The sequence below is a fragment of the Psammomys obesus genome, unplaced genomic scaffold, assembly GCF_907164565.1.
Source record: "Psammomys obesus unplaced genomic scaffold, mPsaObe1.curated_primary_1811, whole genome shotgun sequence".
NCBI classification, from domain to species: domain Eukaryota; kingdom Metazoa; phylum Chordata; class Mammalia; order Rodentia; family Muridae; genus Psammomys; species Psammomys obesus.
The window spans coordinates 10,398,716-10,419,771 of record NW_026596149.1 but is presented as its reverse complement, the minus strand read 5'-3'; the positions used below and the strand labels follow the sequence as shown (position 1 = coordinate 10,419,771).

The window sequence follows — 21,056 nt, the reverse complement described above, 5'->3', positions numbered from 1 at the left end:
GACTGTATCTCCAAACATCATTGAAAACCTTCAGTGTTGAGTGCACAACCAGAAGACAGCATAAATTTACAGGACATTGAGCAGGCAATTAATGAATACTGCCATTTTGAGACTTGTATTATTCATGTTTTTCTCATTCTCTAGTCAGCAAGGAACTTGAAGAACTATGAAGTGAACTTCTAGTAAAGATATTGCCTTAACGAAATTGAGATGTCCTACAAGAAGGCTTTGGGAGCAAACAAGCAGGAGCAAAAGGGCACAGTAACCACTTAAAAGGAGACAAAACCCCCCCCCCGATGTGGACGCCTGGCTTTTGTTCTTTTCTACCTGCCTACCAAAATCCCATGAGTCCCGGAGGGTGCCGCTAGAGGGCAGCAGTACCCAGCGGCTTCACCAGCCTTAGCCCCGAGGGGCGCTCCCTTCCTTCCTCTCGTTCATCCGGACTTCCGCTGGAAGCTGCTCCGGCAGTTGTTGTCTGGTTGTTTGGGCTCCGGGTGTGAGGTGGGTTAGTCCGGCCTGGCGGGGTGAGCTTACCGCCAAGGAGCTGGAGCCGCAGAGTGGCGCTGAGACCCTGGCAGCGAGATGGACATCCTGAAGTCAGAGATTCTGCGGAAGCGGCAGCTAGTGGAGGACAGGAACCTGCTGGTGGTGAGGGGCCTGTGGCCGGGGAGTTTGGGCTTGAGGATTGTGTTCCTGCGCTTTTCCCAAGCGTGTTGGGATGCGGGTGATGGTACTGAGAGGATTTGGGGCGGGCGTGGGGCTGACACACCTGCGGCTATCCTGGGCAGGTGGAGTTTGGATTTGAACCCTAGTCTGGGTCACTTCAGCATTCTCCTAACCAATACCAGCGGCAGGTGTAGTAATAAAACAACTTCCTGGTCGTTATGCTTTCCAGATCATGTTGCCGAGAGTTAATAAGCTTTCTTCTTAAGTGAGTTGGCACAGGTCACAGAGTCCAGTGTTTATTTGTTCCTCTTTGTATGTATGTTTGTGCGCACACAAAAAAACGACTTCATGGATCTTAAGAACCTATTCAGTGATTTTTTTTTTTTTTCTGTTTCAAAAGCTTTAATTTTACTTGGTCCAAGACTTGGGAGGGGTTTCAGGGCGGTTACAGAGCTGCCTAGAGGCTTGAGAGGTTCACTCAGATGTAGGTCCAGCCTACGGATGCTGGTCAGTTGATTGCCCATCTTCTTGATAAGCTTTACCTCAGGAAGTGGTTTTCCAAAAAGTCACAGAGGTTCTGTGCGAGGAGAACCCAGGGAATGAAGATCCAGGAGGGCCTGGTCAGGTTCTTCTCCCGGGCCAAGGCAGCTTCCATGGCCTCCTGGGTTTTCCCCCGCTCATCTTGAGATGGCTTCTACGCATCGTGGAGGAGCGCGCCAACCTCGCCAGCACTCTGCAACTTGAGGAGATGCTCAGTGCCCTCGCGCTTCTCCTCAGCCAATTCACAAAAGAAGTGGCCCTCCAGAGCCACGTCATCCCGATCAAAATAGTAGCTCAGGGGTGGTGGACATCCGCAGGCGCGAGGAATCAGGCGGTTCACGGCAGCTTCCACTTTGGTGGAATAATATTGACGAACCTGGGAGGTCATGGCTGATCCTCAGTATGGAGCTGACAGCAAAGAGACGCTGCTGGCTGATCCTAGATGCCGAGGGAGGCAAGGAGATGGACCTGGAGGCTACCACCGGAGTGATAGGAGGGCGGCTGGAAGCTAAAGAGGGAGTCCCCTAGTCTGTTCCGTCCAAACACTGTTAGAGCAAGACAAAGATCCTTGGGGACCCCCAAGGTGCTGCCTATTCAGTGATTCTTAACAAATGCACTGTCCACTTTCCAACCGGTTCCTGCCTGGATTGCCACCGAAGCAGCCACTGTTGGATTCTTCCCACCTCAGTTGTGCCTGCTCCAGAATGTCACATAAATAGGATGTTCATTTTTATATGGAGCTGCGTTTGATCAGAATGTTTTGGGTCACTACTCCTCTTGCGGCATGCGTTACTGTTTCTTTCTGAAAGTGTATTCTGTTGTCTGAGTGGACCCAGCTATCTGGTCTCCTGGTGATGAGCATTTGTGGTTGAGCAGACTCTGAGCCTTCTCAGGAACTTTGTTTTCATATATCTTTGGAACTATGCAGTGTGCCTGATGGTAGGAAATGCCACAAAGTCCTTTTGTAACATAGTGCTCCTGTGTTACACATCTTGAGCAGTGTTACACATCTTGGCTTGTCTGGACTCCTGCCAGCAGTTTATGTAGTCAGTCTTTTCAGTGGAGAGGTGTCTACATGGTTCTAATTTGCATCTTCTTGATAATTTTTCTTAAGTATTTTTTTTAGGTGATTTTCAGATACTTACACATCTTTTGTGATGTGTTAAAATTGGTGTGCAAATTTAAATTAGGTTAGTTGTTGTTTTTAAATGAATTCTCTGGACTCCTTTATATATCCCATCACTTTCTTTGGTAAGTGTATGTTTTCTGGATATTTTCTTCCAGATTGGGGTATCCATTTATTTTATCAGTAGTACCTTTTAATGAATAAAAGCTCTGTGTGTGTGTGTGTGTGTGTACGTACATGTGCATAAATTTGTATTTATCGATGGGGGAGAGCTTGGCAGGGGCCTTTGGGCTTGTCAACAAGACAATCTGTATAGACTGGAAACAACTATATAGGGTTTGCATGGGGCTCAGTGGTCAGGAACCAGAGAAATGAGCGTAGATGCTAACTGTAATACCAGGAGTGAAAGTTTGGAGCCACTATCCACCAGCTGGAATATAACACCAGGAATCTGAGGTAGGGTGTGTGTGTGTGTGTGTGTGTGTGTGTGTGTGTGTGTGTGTGTGACTGTGTGTCTATGTCTGTATCCATGTCTCCCTCAGCACAGTGGCGGTGGTGAGGACTCATTACTGTTTACCTACTGGGAGCCTGCACTCTTTCAGCTGTACCCAGAAGTACTCTCCCAGGCCCGGCATGTTGACTGCAAGCCTCAGCTTTTGACTGCCCTCTGCTCTGGATCTCAGCCACCTCCTCACTCTGGTGTCCCCAGTGCTAATAGCAATCCCTTGTTCTCCCTAAATAGCCTGTCAAAAGCAGGCAGACCTGGACCTGCCTGGACTCAGCCAGGATGGCTTCAGCCAGCTGCTAGTACTTGGTCTCCTATTCTGCACAAGGCACTGCTGAGTGTTCAGAGCTGCAGGAAGTAGGATACCATGGGATTCCACAGGGTATCCAAGGTGCTTCCCTGTGTTCTTTACCATCTGTAGCCTGGTCCAGGCAGTTCACAACAGCTTCTAGGTCCCCCTCCTCTTTGATTCCTGAGATTTCCTCCCAGATGGATGCCCTCAACTGGTTCATGAACTTCCCTTAGAACCTCTGCATCACCTCAGGCTGCAGCTGGTAGAACTGTTTGAAACTGTTGATGAATCTTGTAGCTATTGGTGGCAACTTCTGAAAGCAATGTCCACCATGGTGTCCAGGGTGAACCTTGAGGAAGCAGTGCCAGGCTACCAATTAAGGATGTGATCCTGTAGGCTGTTTCCCTCAGCTCCTGCCTGATTAGCATGCTTGGTTCAGCCATGTTGAAATTACCACTGTCTTTTGATTTTGATAGAGCCCCATTTGTTTTCATGCTTACCCTCTTCCTCCCTCCCTTTCTCTGAATTCTTGCAGTGTGGTCTTACTCTATTGGCCTTGAACTGCTGCCTCAGTGCTGGGACTACAGTCATAAACCTAACTTCAGTCTGTGGAGTTATTACCATTTTCTGTGTCTTGTTGGGAGATTAAAACAGAATAACCACATGGGCAACTTCTTAGAAGTTCAATGGATATTTGGCGTGTAAGCCAGCCATTGTACTTGCTTGAGAAACTTGAATAAATAATAAAGGGGCTGTCTCCTAAAAGTTTATAGCCTTTTATGAAATACTGATCATCTTAACATTTGGAATCAGACTTTTGTTTGATGTAAAGAAGGAGCTATAAGCAACAGAACCCATAATTAAAGATTGCTGAGATTCCGGTGTCAAGACCCCACACCTTCAGAATGTTCCTGTTGACGAGATTTCCAAAACTGGCTCTGTGTGCCATGATTTCTGCCATGATTTGCCTAGGAGAAAATAACAAAAGGATATCTCCATGTAGTTCACAGTAAATCTGTCTGTAGAGGTTATCTTTGAACTTAGATGTTAGGAAGCTGAATGAAAAACAATATTTTGAAAATACTGTTGGTATATTCTTTTTGCTATGAGAACTCCTGTTGCAATCAAATAAAATACTTGAGTGTTTATCACATACCAGAACGCAGGTACGCTTTGGCAGAGGGGCCGCCATACACGGGCTCGGTGTGATTATCTTCAGGACTAAAACTGTTACTACATTTTTGAAAACCTGAAATGTGTTTTGAGTGCTTGGTAACTATGAGGCATGAAATTTTGCTGAGGGCACATTAGTAACTTACTGTTTTTTCTTTGATAGGAAAATAAAAAGTACTTTAAGCGGAGTGAACTCACGAAAAAAGAAGAGGAAGCATATTTTGAAAGATGTGGCTACAAGGTATAAGTTCCAGCTTTTATGTTAAGTCATACATTTATGACTTAAATTTATACAGCTGTTGTTAAATAACAAAATTTCTGATTTCTGTTCAATTTATCAATGTTATACATTAGCCTATAAATGAGAAGCCTTCTGGAGAGGTATGAGTTTTTGATTTTGATTTGGCTTTTTTAAAAAATAGATCTTGAGTTCAGGAAAATTATGCATGACTTTTGGCTTGGAATGGTTTGGCTTTCTGTGGACAGCATGAACTGGCTTGAGATCAAAGCTTGAGTTTTTTTTTGTTTTTTTTTTTAATTTTTATTTTTAAATTAAGTCCTGGTTCTGATATGGCCTTATTTTCATCTTTACCACCACTTTCTCTCCTACCTCTCCCAATAAAACACTGTGTTTTGAAAGAGCTCAAAACACTTCATTCATTCAGCCTTGATTGTATTAGCAGTGGTATTGTCTCCGCTTCCTCCCAAATACTTGAAGCAAGTGGTTTTATGTTAAGTCCTTTTGGGCCTAGTTAGTACTCCTGCTTGAAATAGAGTACATATCCTCTGTATGCTTTTGTTTGTTTTAAACATGGGGCAGTGTTTGTGATACTGTGTAGTCTATTTGCTAGGTGAAGAAATTTGAAATGAATGAGCCAACTGAAAGGCTTCACTTGTGTGCTTTAGATGTATGACTGAAACATTGTTTGGGACAGGTTGCAGTTTATAGGTTCAAGAAGTTGTTTCAGGTGTTTAAGAAGGAGATGTAGTTTAATACTCAGCTCACAGCAAACAGATTCTGTTGAAATATTCTGAATCATACATTTGATAATACTCCTGTGCATGGAATGGAGAATGTCCTAGAAATTAATTTGTATAGCAGAGCATTTCTAGAGGAAAACATGAAGAATGTGAATGCTATGTATATGAATTTGGCTTTATTTTTTAACTTTTGGAAAAAGGCAAGTATTGAATATTTTTAAAGAAGGATGTTTAAAAGTTTATAATTGTATTTTGTGGTTTTCTTTAAAGATACCAACTTAATTTGCTTCTGGCTTAGGAAAGTAAAAGACATTTTATATAAATACACATTGAGTAGATGTGTAGAAAGTTTTCATGTTTTGCTTGCCCAGCATCATGCCCAGGCTTGACCTGGAGTGAGAATCCTTTATCATACACTTGCTCTGCTGACTTGGTCTTGAGTGTGAGCCTTTGCTACGCTTGGAGAAGGCAGGGAAATCTAGTGTAGTGTAGTTTTCGCTTTGTGTAGATCCTTTTAGTGATGTGAGCAGGGTTTTTGTTTGGCTTTGTTTTCCGCATATAAAGGAGAAGGGGTGAAGCAACATGACTGTGGAGATAGTGCTGTAGTCTTAAACTTGACTGACAGAATGCCTTAGATCTTTGTCCAGAGCTCTCAGCTGCTGTTACATAATTAAAAACAAAAACAAAAGCTCTTAGAATGAAGAAATGCCTGCTTATGTGATAGAAAGGAACAGTAACTCCCACCCCGGCTCTGTAACAGTCCTACCTTGGATTAGTGACAGAGTAGTATGTTGCTTTTACTCCCTTGTAGGAGGTAGCCGCCATTGTTAAGGCTTGGTGCTGGTTTTACCTGTGTAAGTATTTAAAAAGTTAGTTTTTTATCTGTTTTATTTACCTTAACCAGAAGCTGTAGACTCTTGAATTGCATGACTTTTATTGCACAAATTTTCTTAATGGGCAGAATTTATGTTTCGTTGAATCTATTCCTATTTTTGAATTTTAAACTTACCTTGTTCTTGAATGGAAACCACACTTCAGGATGTTTTCAGGCTACTCAGTGAGGCTTATGAATTGCTAGACTCAGTTTTCTTAGTCTGTGACTTTGACCACTGCCCAAATACAAAAAAAAAAAAAAAAAAAAAAAAAAAGAAGACATTTTCCCATGTAGGTCATATGAATAAGAGTGGCCATACTCTCTGAGTGGGAGTCCAGTCTTCATACTTTTCATCCAGGTTGGTAGTTCATTTTGTAGTCCAGTTGTGCACAGCCCTGAGCATTTGCTACATGCCTACTAGTGGTTTAGCCAGGGTTGGGATAATACATCTGAAGAAGCAAAATAGGAAGAGGTTTGGCTTGAAGCCCCCCAGGTTGTCAGGAAGTAGTTTTTTAGGCTTTACAGGTGAGCAGCAATTGGATACCTCTTGAAGACATTTTTTTCTCACAGAGGAGAGGCAAATTAATTGTTTTCAAGAGAGAAGTGGGCTGGTTTAGCATCTGGGGAGAAACTGAGTTTAGATTTAAGCACTGTGAGTTTTTATTTTGGAAACCATTGCAGTTATGCCACTCCTTTACAGCAAGAATGTGCTCGGCCATGTGCATGCTTTCCACATGTCATGTTCCTGAAGTGGATGTTTAATTAGCTCTTGAAAGCATGCACAGTTACTCTGCAGCCATTGCTCAGAGAAGCAGGTAGCTGTATCTTCAGCACAGTCTTATTGTATGCGATGGCTAAGGTCATAGGTGGTGAGTAGAAATATGTTGGTAAGTTTGAATTTCATTTGTTTGGACTGTCAATATAGATACAGCCAAAAGAGGATGACCAGAAACCACTAACATCATCAAATCCGGTGTTGGAACTTGAACTAGCAGAGGAAAAACTACCCATGACTCTTTCTAGACAAGAGGTAAGTATTTTGTAGCCAGAAAGATAAGTGCACTATACTTGCATAAATCATGTTTTTTCCAAAATAAGATGATTTGACTTAAAAATATCTTGTAGACAGACAGTTTTTCTATGAACTTCTCACTCTGCTTCCTTTGATGGTATTCTTATTTCAAAGCAAAGTAGGAGCTGGAGAGATGGCTCAGAGGTTAAGAGTACTGGCTGCTCTTCCAGAGGTCCAGTGTTGATTTCTAGCATACACGGTGGCGGCTCTCAGCTGTCTGTAACTCCAGTTTTAGGGAATCCAGTGCCATCTTCTGGTATCTATGGGAATCAGACACACATGTGCTACACAGACCTACATGTAGGGAAAGCACACATATAAAACAATCTCCTCCATACTGTATTGTTATTGTGTGAGCATGATGTGTGTGGGTGTGGAGGTCAGATGACAATCTTATGCATTTGGTTTTTACCTTCAGCCTTTCCTTGGGTCCTGGGCATCAAACCCAGGTCACCAGGTTTCTTTCTTTTCTGAAGAGCATATTATCAATGTTACACAATAAACTCATACATGTGAAATAGGTATAAGTTCACACATTCTAAGTAATTATACTTAAATTATCTCAATTATTTTAAATAATAATGATACTGTTTTGCTATTTACAACTCTCCTTATTTTCTGGTCTTTTTTGTTTTTTTTTAAACAGATCTATGTAATTTTCCTTCTTTTTTTTTTTTTTTTTTTTTAGTGCTACATAGTTTATAGTGTCGGTATAGCTTCTTATCATGTATTTGCACCTTTGCACCATATTTTTTTTCCTCGCTTTTTCTTTTTGTTTTATTGAGGCAGAGTTTTGAATAGCCCAGGCTGGCCTGAAATTTGCTGTATATCATAGTCTGCCTCATAGTCCTTATCTTTCCGCCTCCTCTTCCCAGGTGCTGGGCTTTTGCTACCATGCTTTTAAACTGTTCCTTTTCATCGTCTTTAGATTGGGTCACCATATGAATGGTAATATGACCTCTTAGGAGACATTATTGCATGCATAATTATGACTGTGACCTTGGAGAAGTTTCTAGAAGCATGGTTTGTAGGGCAAATACACTGTGAATATGTTTGTATGTATACATACACACACACACACATAAATGCATATATACTTTTTATTTTTCAACGATTATTTGTGTATATGTGCGCACCTGCGCGTGCGCGCGCGCATGTTTTGCCTACATGTATGGACATGTGCTTATTTGTGTGCCTGGTGCCTGTGGAGGTCAGAAGAAGGCACTGGATGCTGTGAACCACCGTTTTAATTTTTGATTGACTTCATGGTCTTTGATTCCCGTGATGCCTCATAAATGTGTCTGTATTTTTTAATATTTCTAATTGTGGATAGGACTAAATGTAAAGACATTGCAATCAGAAGATTGGTTCTTTTGTTTTTTTGTCTTTGTTTTTGGTACTTTGTTTTGGTACCTTGGTTCTTTCTTCTGAAAGATGAGTATGTAGGAAGGTTATATTCCGGTTCTGTAATTTATATGATCAGGATGTAAGCTCTCAAGGAAGTGCTGATTGACTCCTGAAGTTCCCATGTAAAATCAGTAAGACCTTTGTAAGTTCTTTGTCATATGTATGTATGTTTGTTTGTTTGTTTTTAAGTTGGTTAAACCTTTATTTTCTTGATTATGTATTTTGTTTCTCTTTTTTAAATTAAATATGTACTCAAAATGCAGAAAATATGTAATGCAGTATAACGACTAATTATAAAACAAAAACCATGTAGCTGTCAAGCTACGTCAAGAACTGAACTAGTTCCCACACTCTAAAAGCCTTGCCTGCGGCCTCTGAGGTCGGGATTTGGGTTTGACTGTGGTATTGCAGTGCCCACTCCTCTCTTCTTTGGTCCTCTCTCCTTTCTTCCATCATAGTCTTTTCCTATGTGATCTGCTGCACAAATTGCCCTGCCTGAAGCAGGTCTCCAGAGGACCTAAACTGTTAGTTGCTTAAAGTGTAAAGTGTCATCGTAACATAGCATGTCTATAACATGAAATCCTGGAATAATACAGTTTTTGCTTTTTTTTTTTTTTATCTATATTTAAAAATGATGTTTGCTCACTAAAGTATGCATTAATGTAGACTTTTGAAAAAAGGACCAAGCAGTCCTAATTATAAGAGTTCAGGGCCAAAATGTCCCTTATGTTATATTCTGATAAACGTGTGTGTGCCTATGTCTGTGTGTCTAAAATTAGATGGTTTATATTAAGGGCCTGCTTTAGGTTTGCATTACAGATTCATATGTCAAACTATTTGATAGGAATTATTCAGAAAAAGTGAGATATTTGAGTAAAAATAGTGTTTTGTATAAAGTACTTTTCCTTTCATTCATAAACATCTATTACAGCTGAGATAGATGATTAAAATTGACTTGAAGGATCCTGGGGCTGCCACAGTGACTTGGAGAATGTGCTTGCTACGGAGCCTCATGGCCTGAGTTGGAGTCCTGGGACCCATGTGGTAGACGGACAAAACTCACTTCTCTAAGTTGTTCTGTGACCTCTGCACGCACTTCATGGTTCACCCACCCAAGTACACTTTTTAACAGTTTGAAGGGTTTTATATTTCACTCAGAAATATTTATTTGGGTAATTAAATTATATTCATTAAACCTAGGGTTCAGTTTAAGTTTAATATGCAAATTGAGATGCTTAGGTTCTTTTTCCTCTTTGAGGTCTCCCAGAGTTTGTGTCTCTTCATAGGTCATCAGAAGGCTGAGAGAAAGAGGAGAGCCAATTAGACTGTTTGGAGAGACCGACTATGATACTTTCCAGCGTTTAAGAAAAATAGAGATTCTTACACCAGAGGTCAACAAGGTAAGAAGTCAGAGCAGAGCTAAAATCCCAGGACAGTACCACCTAAGCTGGAGTAGAGGGATTGACTGACTGTGTTACTGTAGCGAAATGGGAAACAGTGTCAGCTCAGTGCTGCTGAAGTAATAAGCCTTCTGTATTTTAAAGAAAGTATGTATCTTGAGCATAACAGTCATCTATTTTGACAAATACACATGAGCATATTAGCAGCACTTGTATAAGGATAAAGGATAAAGAATATTTTTATCACCCAGTGCCCGTGTCACTTCTCTGCTCCCAAACCTTTCTGATTCAAGACACTGTGAGTTATGTTTAACTTGCTGTTTTGGTATTTAGCACTTTTATATTTCATATGGATAGATGAGTATGTATCTAGTTCCTTCTGTTCAGCATGATGTCTTTTAAAGTACCATCCATGCTGTTGTGGATAGTTTCCTTGTCATTGCTCAGTTATGTGTAGTTATATGAGCATACCACAGTTTGTTTCTTGTTTTGGGCTACTGTGAATAATATGATCATGAACATTCATTTGCAATATTCAGGGAGGTGACGTGTAGTCTCCCCACTCTCCTAAGCAAGCATGTTTCCTAGGGAAACATCTACAGGCAGCATTGCCAATGATAGGAGGGAGTGCATACTTTATAAGAGGATTCTTTGCATATGCCAAGGGCTAGAGGAGATGTTTCGTGTTTTCTTCTACAAGTAACAGTTGTAGATTTTACGTGGGAGTTTTTGAGGAAAGAGCATAGGACTCAAGGGTCTGGCTTCTGTTCCTGAGTTGGAATGATTTGTTGTGTGACCAATGGCATTCTTTTAATCTGCTCCGGTCCTTGCTTGTGAAATAGATTGTGGGATCCCTGCTCACTAGGGTGTAAATGTGGTAACCTTTGAGAACCCAGTCCTATACGTTATAGAGAGCAAGTGTTTGCGTTGAAGATCTCTCTTCTGTGCTATGAGAGGATGTTAGGAAGTGCGTGGATGCCTCTAGGACAACATTAAGTTTGATGTCTGTCAGGTGCTTACTGCGCTGCTGTAACTGTTGAAAGACACAGTGCATTTATTAGCTCATAGAAGGAACTTCATATTTTGTTAGAGTTTGGAAACAGTCCTAGCACATAGTAAATGTTAAATAAAATAACCAACAATCACTTCTTATAACAACTCTACATAGTGGGTGGAATTATTCCTATTTTACAGATGAGGCAGCCAAGGCTTAAAGGTGAGTTGCCGAGGAACTCACGTGTAGCATGGGTATGACCCAGATCACCTTTGCTCTCAAACACTACTGCAAGGCATCTCTAGCCACTGCTCCATGGCTCTCCACCCACTGGAGCTGGCACTCAAGGAGCCTGCCCCTTTTTCTTTTTCATTTCATACCCAAGCCAGGAAATACACTGAATGTGGACCTTCAACTTTAGTAGAAACAAAGTTTTAGAGCTTGGCTTAAAGAGACATCAGGTTTCTTCCATTGACATCCAGGAGTTCAGAGCAACTGAAATGAGGTTAGACATGTATGGGACCTAGGAAAATGGATTTGGGACTTCTAATGAGACTGGTCACTTTCACTAAGCTTAGTTAGTAGAACAGTATGACACTAGTGATTTTTAGATTTGTAACTCATGTCTGTTTTCTTTTTCTTAGCATTAGATTGGATAGTATGCATACATTCTTTTAAATATGTTTTAACTTTTGAGTGATGCTAGTATTAGTATAATGACTTGATTGTTTCAGTCCCTAGTTCAGGTAAGACCTTAACACGAAATGTACTTTTTGGGCTGGGCTTGGGAGGGGTTCATGTAGCCCAGGCTGGCCTTGAACTGAACCATCTGGTCTTCCTGCCTCTACCTCCCAAGGGCTGAGACTGCAGAAGTGTACTGCCATGACCAATTTACAGGGTACTGGGGAGCTTTGTGCATGCTGGGCAAGCACTGCCAACTGAGCAGTATCTCATCCGGGACATACTTGATAGGAATGAAAGCTAACAGGTGACACACAGTGCAGTTTCCTGACTGGTATTTTTCTTTTCTCACCTTAGGGCTTAAGGAATGATCTGAAAGCAGCTTTAGACAAGATTGACCAGCAGTACTTGAATGAAATTGTGGGTGGTCAGGAATCTGGAGAGGAGGACACACAGAATGACCTGAAAGTTCACGAGGAAAATACCACCATTGAGGAATTAGAGGTAGTCTCTACCCCAGCCCTGCCTGTTCCCCTTTTTCCTAAGGAACAGGTCACTAAGTTGAGCAGTGCTCCTCCACAGAACACTCCTTCCTTGACGTAGAAGGCACTTTTTATGTCTTTGTTTCCTCTTTCTCATTCATTCATATTTCTGTATTTCTTACCTTCAAAAGTAATCTTTGCAGTGCTTGATGAGCATCCTTTTATTTGCTGATGGTGCTCTTATAAAGCTTGCAGTTCTTATGTGCGTGTAAAGTTGCTACTGTGTTGTGGTAATATTTATTTTATTGCTTTTCCCCCATTTCATACTGTTTTTTAAGATCCACACTTGATTTTCTTGCTTTGGATTGACTGTATATTATGGCATTTATGTATTTTGCTTTTGGTTCCTTCCGACATTGGGCAGCTTGGTTGCTGTCAGCTCCTCCTTAGCCACAGACATGAACTGAAACAGAATTGTGGGACTTAGGTATACATATTTAATTTGTCTGAGAACTGCCAAGCTGGTCTCTGGCATGGCTGTCCCAGTGTATAACCCCAGCACATGAGGGGCTTGTGTCCTTATGTCTCTGCCAACACTTGACAGTATGTAGCTTCCTGATTCTGTCACTGTGTAATCTTCATGAAAAAACAATATTGTATAATGTAAGTATCTAGCAGGTCACAAATACAGTTTAAAGGTTAGTTATGCTTGCTTGCTTTTAATGTTTAATACAACATAAGCTGTTATTTCTGTTTTCTTTAGTTTCTGGCTTCTGAACATGTAGGGATCTCTAGAATGAGATGGTGGTTCTGGATGTTATTTTACTGTCCTCCCCTCCCATCACTCATTTAAGGTGGTTTGTAACTTTTATTAAATAACTGGAGTGAGCAATCACTTGTCAGTCAGACTTGTTCCCTCCTTTTCTCCCCCTTTCCTTCTCTCTCCCTTCTTCTTTTCCTCCCTTTCTTCCCTATTTTTTTAAATAATCCTAAGATATTTGCATGCTATACAACTTACCCAAATAAAGTGTACAAGTGAGTGACTTAACAAATATACACAGGGTGTTGTCACCACCAGCGAAATCGGATTTGAGGCTGTTTTATCCACCTAGGAGAAATGCCCAGGTCTGTTGTTAACAGTCACTGGTCTACTGTTGGGTTCTGAGACTAAAACTCAGCTTGTCAGGCTTGCATCATCAGGCCGCCCTTGCCTCTACCCTCTGAGCCACTGCCATTTGCTGGCTCTCTTGTCTTTGGATTCATGAAAGGTAGCACATTCTCTAAATATAAATATGCAGTTTTTTTTCTGACTTGTCTAGAGATGTTAACAAATTTTAAAATAAAAATTGTTCAGTATATGTGATGAAGCCTTTTTAAATCTATTGTTGGCCACTCAAACACTCTCGAACAATTTTTTTAATTGTTTTGTGTTAGTGAACAGAATATTGTTCTCTCTCTTCAGGCACTGGGGGAGTCCTTAGGGAAAGGTGACGATCATAAGGACATGGACATCATCACCAAGTTCCTGAAGGTGTGTGCCATAGGGAAGGGAAGGAGAGGAGAGCATTGTGGACATGTAAGAAGGCATCTTAGATTTTTGGAATATTTTGGATAGGGTACTTATTATGTAAGTACCTGGGCCTTATCAGCTGTGCCATTGGAGCCTTCTCAGTGTATACGCAGTGGTTAATAAGTGAGTGAAATTGTTATGTCTGCTTTCTTTGTGGGACTTTTCCTAAAAGCCAAAGAAAATGATACAGCAGAAGAGGGAACACAATGTTTGAAGAAGTTTCCTGTTCTCTGTCCATAACCTAGAGAGAAGTGCCATTGAGGCCATCCAGGGTCTGTTCTGGGAGGGCACTGAGAGGAGGAAGGAAGGTAGTTTGGAAAGGACACTGCCAGGTGCAAATAGAGCACAAATCTAACCTTTTAGCAAGGTCCATTTCTTAAGTTCTTTGTATGCATGCTTGCTTTTTGCTGATTTATTAATTCTGTATTTGCTGTCAGCATTTCTCTTTAGTCATATAGGGAGATTGTGGTCAGTTCCCAAATGCATTTAAATATTTGTATCCAGATTGGGAGATTTAGTGCAAGGAATACTTTATTTGTATGTACATTTTGTTTTACTTAATTTGTTATTTAGAATTTTACAGTATTTACATTTTGAATATAACATTTTAGTTGTCAAAGTTCTAAACACTCTCTAGGCTACAGTATAGCACCAGACAGTGGAGCAGCAACACAGGGTGGCCTCTCTAACGTCTGTCCTCATGCTGCTGCAGGAAGGAGTGTGTCCTTTCCTCCATGTCACCTGCCTCTGGAAGACTCTGTAGTTTCCCAGGGTGAGAAGTATGGGTCACAGTTTTATTATTGTTCCTTTTCTTTCTTCCTTCACCACTAGATAGGTGTGTTGGTGGGATTTTTTAATTGATTTCTCTGTTCTGTTTAAGTAGAAAGTCGAAAGTCCAAATAGTATACAACACACTTCAAACACTGTCTGAATAGCACAGCACATATAGGATAGTGCATATATGATAAACCTAGATTAGTTAAGTTATGTTTAATACGTACAAGTAAAAATACAATGAAAGTTTATTTCAATCCACTCATTAAGGAATTCGAAAGCTCTTTTTTGAGGAAATGAACTGTCTTCACAGTGTAGTAGTACATAAAGTAGGAGTGTTTTTTGACTTTGAAGTACATGATAAAACAAACAAAACTTGATTGTTAATTAAGTCTTCCTTATGACAGTTTAATCACCACGGACAAGGTTTTAAGGATGATTGTATACCATTGCTGTATTGGGGTGCTTTTCAACCCCAACCACTGGGTGGCATTGCAGCCTTACCTTTTATTCCCAACAGTTTCTTCTTGGTGTTTGGGCTAAAGAATTGAATGCCAGAGAGGATTATGTGAAACGCAGTGTGCAAGGCAAACTGAACAGTGCTACGCAGAAGCAGACGGAATCCTACCTCAGGCCGCTTTTCAGAAAGCTACGGAAACGGGTGAGGGTTCTGGAAAATACTTTATTAACTTATGCTGTTTTGTGGTTTTCAATCAGAATGTATAGATTTAGAGTAAGTCGTTTTCCTACATATAGTAGCTTGCAAAACTAGTTATGTTTTTTCTTTTTCAGAACCTTCCTGCTGATATTAAAGAATCAATAACAGATATTATTAAGTTCATGTTACAGAGAGAATATGTGAAGGTAATTTATTATACTATGTGTTACAGTTATTGTGACCATTATGTAGGTTATGTTCACAATATAATGGTTATTGGAACGAGAAGGATTTTATATAGTACATTTAAGAATGAATGTGAAGCAGGTAGTAGGAAAAAAGTCTTTCTGTTCTTTTAGCATTTTAGATCTCAAGTGTGTTTTCCTAGTCTTTTTTTTTTTTTTTAAGTTTTTTGAGACAGGGTTTCTCTGGGTAGCCCTGTCAGTCCTGGACTCACTTTGTAGACCAGGCTGGCCTCGAAATCACAGAGATCCACCTGCCTCTGTGTCTCTGAGTGCTGGGATTGCATGCACCACTACATAGCTTTCATAATCATTTTTAAAGTGGGTTAAAAGGTTCTCAAAGCATGTGCTATATGTAGGCATTTTCATTTTATGGATGGGGTGGAATTTCAGAGTGTAAAAGTAGTTGATTTTGGCACGGAATGACCCCTCCCTTATAGCCAGGGTTTTTCAGACCCCTCCAGAAGCCCTTTTAATGCACAATAGAGCTGAACTATTGTACTGCTGATTCAGTGGAATTTACCTGCGCTTTGTAGTTGTTTCTGTGGGAAAATGGTGCATAGAAGGCTGCCAGGACTCACCTCTGTCTTTGTAGTACCATAGAAATGGGCCGCTTTCTGGGGAGGACTGTTTTTTTTTTTTTTTTTTTTGTATGTATGTGAATGCTCTGTTTTCACAGCATACCAGGAGTGGGCACTAGATCTCATTGTAGCCACCATATGGTTACTGGGAATTGAACTCAGGACCTCTGGAGGACTGTTCTTATTCATCCCAGTGTCTTTACTCTTGAATGGGCTCTGGGAGAGCTGTTGGGGAGAGCACCCAAGGACACAGGCTTAATGGAGAGCGTTGGAAGGGGGGGAGGGTCATTGGAGGAAAATTAGTTGGTAGAAAGGAGAGAAGGGTTCTGGATCCTGAAGGTACAACAATGAGGAGGAGCTGCTCACGGCTGAGGCTCCCAAGAAGCCTAGAGTGAAGGTTTCTTTGAAGCCCAGTGGCAGTGCTAGAGAAGGGAGGGAGGGACTGCTGGAATTCTCGGGTGGCTGCTGCCTGCTTGATCAGAGCATTGAGGGTCTGAGGTGATTTTATTTTTATTAAAGCCGGTTGTTTCAATGAAAATATTTTTATTTCATTCGTAGTTCCTGTTAGTTGCATGAGTCTTTCTTTTTAATTTATTTTAGTTCCTTGAGAGTTTCATAGATGTTTTGATCCTGTTCTCCCCCTCCCAGTTATATGATAGTTAATAAAGATTACTGCATGGTAACACATGGCCAAGGTCTGCATCATGGCAGAGAATGTTCTAGTCCCTGCCTGTGCCAATGGATACCTTTTCCATTTTTTTTTTTCTCATGATATATATCAAAACCAGGTGAGAGCTTGCTTTGTATAAATGACAAAGAACCAGTAAATTTTAATAATGTGCTGGGAAATTCTCTTTGGGATTTTAGAGAAGTGGAAAATTGGAAATTTTATTAGTTGAAGGCTTGTGTTGAAGTTAAATGAGAGCCAGTAATTAAAAACACACAGAATTCCCTTTAAAATTAAACTCTGTAAAATGCGTTGCAGAGTAGGTTGATGCTTATCGCTTGGTGGGCAGTAATCTCCAGTTACTCGTAGGGCTGTGTCTTTCCCCACCGTACAGATCATACAGTTAGCTTTTTGAAATAGAGATCTCTGTGCACAGGGCTGGGGAGATGGCTCAGCAGTTAAGAGATCTCTGTGCAGCCTGTTTGAAGTCCTCGGGAGTCTTTTAGAAGTTGCTTTCTTTTTGTTCTGTTTTTCCTTCCTTCTCACAGCTTGCCAGACTTGACCATAAATCAAGCTGTTGGTATTTACTGGTTTCTGTCTTTGACTTTTCGTAGCTTTTACTTTAAGGTTCTTGGTAGGTGGGAGACGTGGGGGTCAAAGTGAAAAGTTCTCATGCGTCACATGCTTCAGCTTTTTGACCTGTCAGCCAGTGTCCAGTCTGTTTCTCCATCTGTTGTGGACTCTGTGTGTTTATCTCAGCACATACAGCACCATCCCTGCTCCCACACTGCACCCAGAACCCCATACTGCTATGTGGGGAGTGGATATTGTTGTAGGCTCTGTGCTGAAAGGTTAGCTAGTTTCTCTCTGCTTCCAGCTGCTTGTAGCAAAGACTGGATTTCTGTTATCATACCTGCTATTCCAGGCTGAAGTGCAATTCTTTCTGGTGCACAAAGGCTAGAAAGGGTTATTTGTCTTTCTTACATGCATAGCATTGGCTTCTGTTTTCACAGGCATTTGTGTTTCTGGGCAGGGCTGTGAGTTATTCCATATGTTAATTCTTGATTTGAGCAATGGAACACAATATTTTCATCCAGAAGTAGATAAAAAGTATGTTACAAAGGGCTATGAAGTAAACACTTGAACCACTGCATCTCTTGCCTTTCTGATTTCTTAACCTTTCCTTTCAGGCAAATGATGCTTACCTTCAGATGGCTATTGGAAATGCTCCCTGGCCCATTGGTGTCACCATGGTTGGTATCCATGCCAGAACTGGCAGAGAAAAGATTTTTTCGAAGCATGTTGCACATGTTTTAAATGATGAAACCCAACGGAAATACATTCAGGTAAGCAGCTTTAAGGGACAAGATTTACTCTAACAATCTTTTCTTAAAAAAAAATAATGTTATTTGTGTCTGTGTTTATGTGTGCACACGCACCATCTTGGAAGCCCTGCTTTAACATTCTTTAATTCTCCAAACTTAAAAACCTAAAATGTAAGAAAAGAGTCATGCTAGTCCCCTTATCTGTGGGGAGTACATTCAGTGACCTCCAGTGGACACCTGAAATACTGGCTAGGGCTGAGCCCTGTACACACTACCCCACAGCCCAGATACCTATTTAACTATGGTACAATTTAGTTTATTAATTCAGCTAAGTAAGAAATTGACCACACAGACTAGGCTTGGTGACCTACATCTGCAATTCCAGTACTCAGTAGGTTTAGTTAGGAGAATCTTGTTCTGAGCCAGCTTGTAATAACAAGGGAAATCATGTCTCGGATAAACATAAAACACAGCGAGAGGAGGAGCAAAGGAGGGAGGCTGTTGATAACTGATTATAAAAAAAGAACAGTTGTAACGATGGCCTCCCTTATTCACATGGTACTCTTTCCACTGTGATAATACGAGGTACAATTTCTGCATAAGGAAATGGAGTTGGTGATGTAGGTGACGTCATGGTGATACGGAGGCAACTGCTGAGCTTCTGGTAATCCTATGAAGAGATCCTCAAGCCCTGATCACCATTGACTGAAGATAACTGGAAGTGTGGAAAATAAACCCCAGATAAGGGGACGTGAGTGAACAGTGAGTAGGGCATAGCACAAGATAGAGGGAGTTCATTGCTGAGGAGTGCTTGTCTTTCAGACAGCTTCATGGAGTAAAGGACACTGTGACTTCCATACATGATGGAAGGGAGGGAAAAATCATTATGCTTTTAATTTTTTTTAACACTAAAACAGAACTTGGAATTTGCTTTGTTTTGTGACAGGATCTTCCTGTGAAGTCCAGGCTAGCTTCAGACTCCGAACTCCTCAGTGTTGGGATTATTGGTATGACCATATCAAGCTTGCTTTAAAAAAGCAAACAAACAAAACCTATATATTATAGATTGAGTGCATAAGAGAAATATGGGAGTTTAGTTAAGACAAGCAGTTTAGAGTGTTTTATAATACTGTGACTTAGAATGTGGATTCAGTGTGTGCTAATCTAAGAAGGTATGAAAAAGAAGTCTTGACTTCAGTGTATATTATTATTAAGTAGCATATGAAAATATATTTTTCTAAATAAAATGTTTGTAGTTATTTTCTTGAAGTTATACATGCCTCATACAAACTTGTTTGTACTGGGCCAAACTTTTCTAAAAACTTGTGAATAAAAAAAAAAAAAAATCAACTATAATCTAGCTTTGGCAATTTGTCACAAATCCCAGATTGTGTCTAACGACTTGCTGGGTGGAAGTTTTTAAACTTGAAGATGAGCTTTGGAAATTTACTTAAGATTTTCTTAAAAGCATAAAGTGTGTTCAGATGCTGTGCCAGGGAACAGTCATTATCATATTCATGAATTATCTTTGTTTGTATTTTAGTTCCAAGTGCTGAATGTTAATTTGTGTAGTATACTTTGTATTCACATACATTAGCATTTAAAAACATTTCAACCTCACTCTCCCATGTGAATTATGCAGTTTATATCATTCAAATACACTTGGGTAAGTTCAAAGACATTTCTATTTTTAATTTTAAAATCACATTAATGTTTTTATTGTGTGTGAAGGGGTGGCATGCGTGCTATGCCATGGTACTCATGCCAAGGTCAGAAGACGCTAGAAGCTAACATCAGATTTGTTTCTCCGGATGGCTAGCCATAATCCTTTTTAAAAAGGAAACATTTCTATGTTATGTGTATGAATATTTTGCCGGCATACGTGAATGTGTACCACATGTGTGTCTTGTACCCATGGAGGCCAGAAATGGGTGTTTGATTCTCTGGAACTGAAGTTACAGACAATTGTGAGCCACTGTGTGTGGGTCCTGGGAGCCTGCCTACCTTGGGTCCTCTGTAAGAGCAGCATGTGCTCTTAGCCACTGAGCCATCTCTTTAGTCCATCCTAGGAGACAAGGCCTTTCGTATGGTACCTGATTAGGCTAGATTAGCTGGCCAGCAGGTCCCAGGGATCCTCTTGTGTCCCTTCCCAGAGCTGGTATTTCAAATGCACACCACTGTGCTTAACTTTGTACATGAGTTCTAGGGTTTGAATTCCAGTTTTTATGCTTGGGCAGCAAGCACTTCATATATATACACACACACAGATACATATGTGTATATATATATATATTTTTTTTTCTTTTTTAATTCTCCTTTTTCAGCTAAGTTTGATGGCAAATGCCAGTAATTGCATCACTTGGGATGCCAAGAAGGTTTGTGAGTTTTGAGATGAATCAGAACTGCATCCTGAGTTTAAGGCTAGCCTGGGCTAAATAGTGAGACCCTGATTCAAAGTCAGAAGATTTTCCTGTTACCTGTAAGGTAGTTAGGGAGAATTGGTGCATATACCATCTGAAACTTAGACCAACTAGTACTGTGGTGAGAGCGTGGTGTTTGGATTCAGCCTGTTGAATGAGGGAAGCCTTAGAATAATAACTAATGGACCTGTATCTCTCCTTGGGCAGATGCTAGTGACATGTTAGTGACTTCTTAGTCACTTTTTTTCTGATTGACTTGGATGATGTGTTAGTCAGACTTTTTTGTCGCTGTCTGATACCTGAGTAATAAAATCTGAAGAAAAGATTATTCGACTCACAGTTTCAAAGGCTTTAGGACAGTGGTTCTCAACCCATCTAATGCAGTGACCCTAATACACTTCCTCATGTTGTGGTGACCCCTAACCATAAAATTATTATTGTTGCTTCTTCATAATTGTCATTTTGCTACTGTTAATGAATCATACTGTAAACATTTTTAGAGATAGAGGTTTGCCAAATTGGTCACAACCCATAGGAAGGGAACTGCTGCTTTAGAAAGTTGGATGGAAGGAAGGAAGGAAGGAAGGAAGGAAGGAAGGAAGGAAGGAAGGAAGGAAGGAAGGAAG

General features: G+C 40.6%; 1 protein-coding gene and 1 pseudogene across 2 annotated transcripts in view; one reads left to right on the top strand and one right to left on the bottom strand.

Moving 5' to 3' along the window:
* Window positions 1–457: 457 nt before the first annotated feature.
* Window positions 458–21,056, top strand: part of Prpf18 (pre-mRNA processing factor 18) — a 30,868-nt gene continuing 10,269 nt past the window's right edge. Inside the window, exons 1-10 of one of the 2 annotated variants that reach the window (XM_055593890.1) lie at window positions 458–648; window positions 4,466–4,543; window positions 4,657–4,683; window positions 7,083–7,187; window positions 9,923–10,036; window positions 12,069–12,215; window positions 13,656–13,724; window positions 15,058–15,198; window positions 15,330–15,401; window positions 17,876–18,031. In XM_055593890.1, coding sequence (XP_055449865.1) covers window positions 583–648; window positions 4,466–4,543; window positions 4,657–4,683; window positions 7,083–7,187; window positions 9,923–10,036; window positions 12,069–12,215; window positions 13,656–13,724; window positions 15,058–15,198; window positions 15,330–15,401; window positions 17,876–18,031 — 975 coding nt within the window. In that variant the 5' untranslated portion in view covers window positions 458–582. The remainder of the gene's footprint in view (window positions 649–4,465; window positions 4,544–4,656; window positions 4,684–7,082; window positions 7,188–9,922; window positions 10,037–12,068; window positions 12,216–13,655; window positions 13,725–15,057; window positions 15,199–15,329; window positions 15,402–17,875; window positions 18,032–21,056) is intronic. The other variant, XM_055593891.1, reaches the window with a different exon arrangement.
* LOC129666570 (ferritin light chain 1-like) lies at window positions 883–1,594 on the bottom strand (annotated as a pseudogene).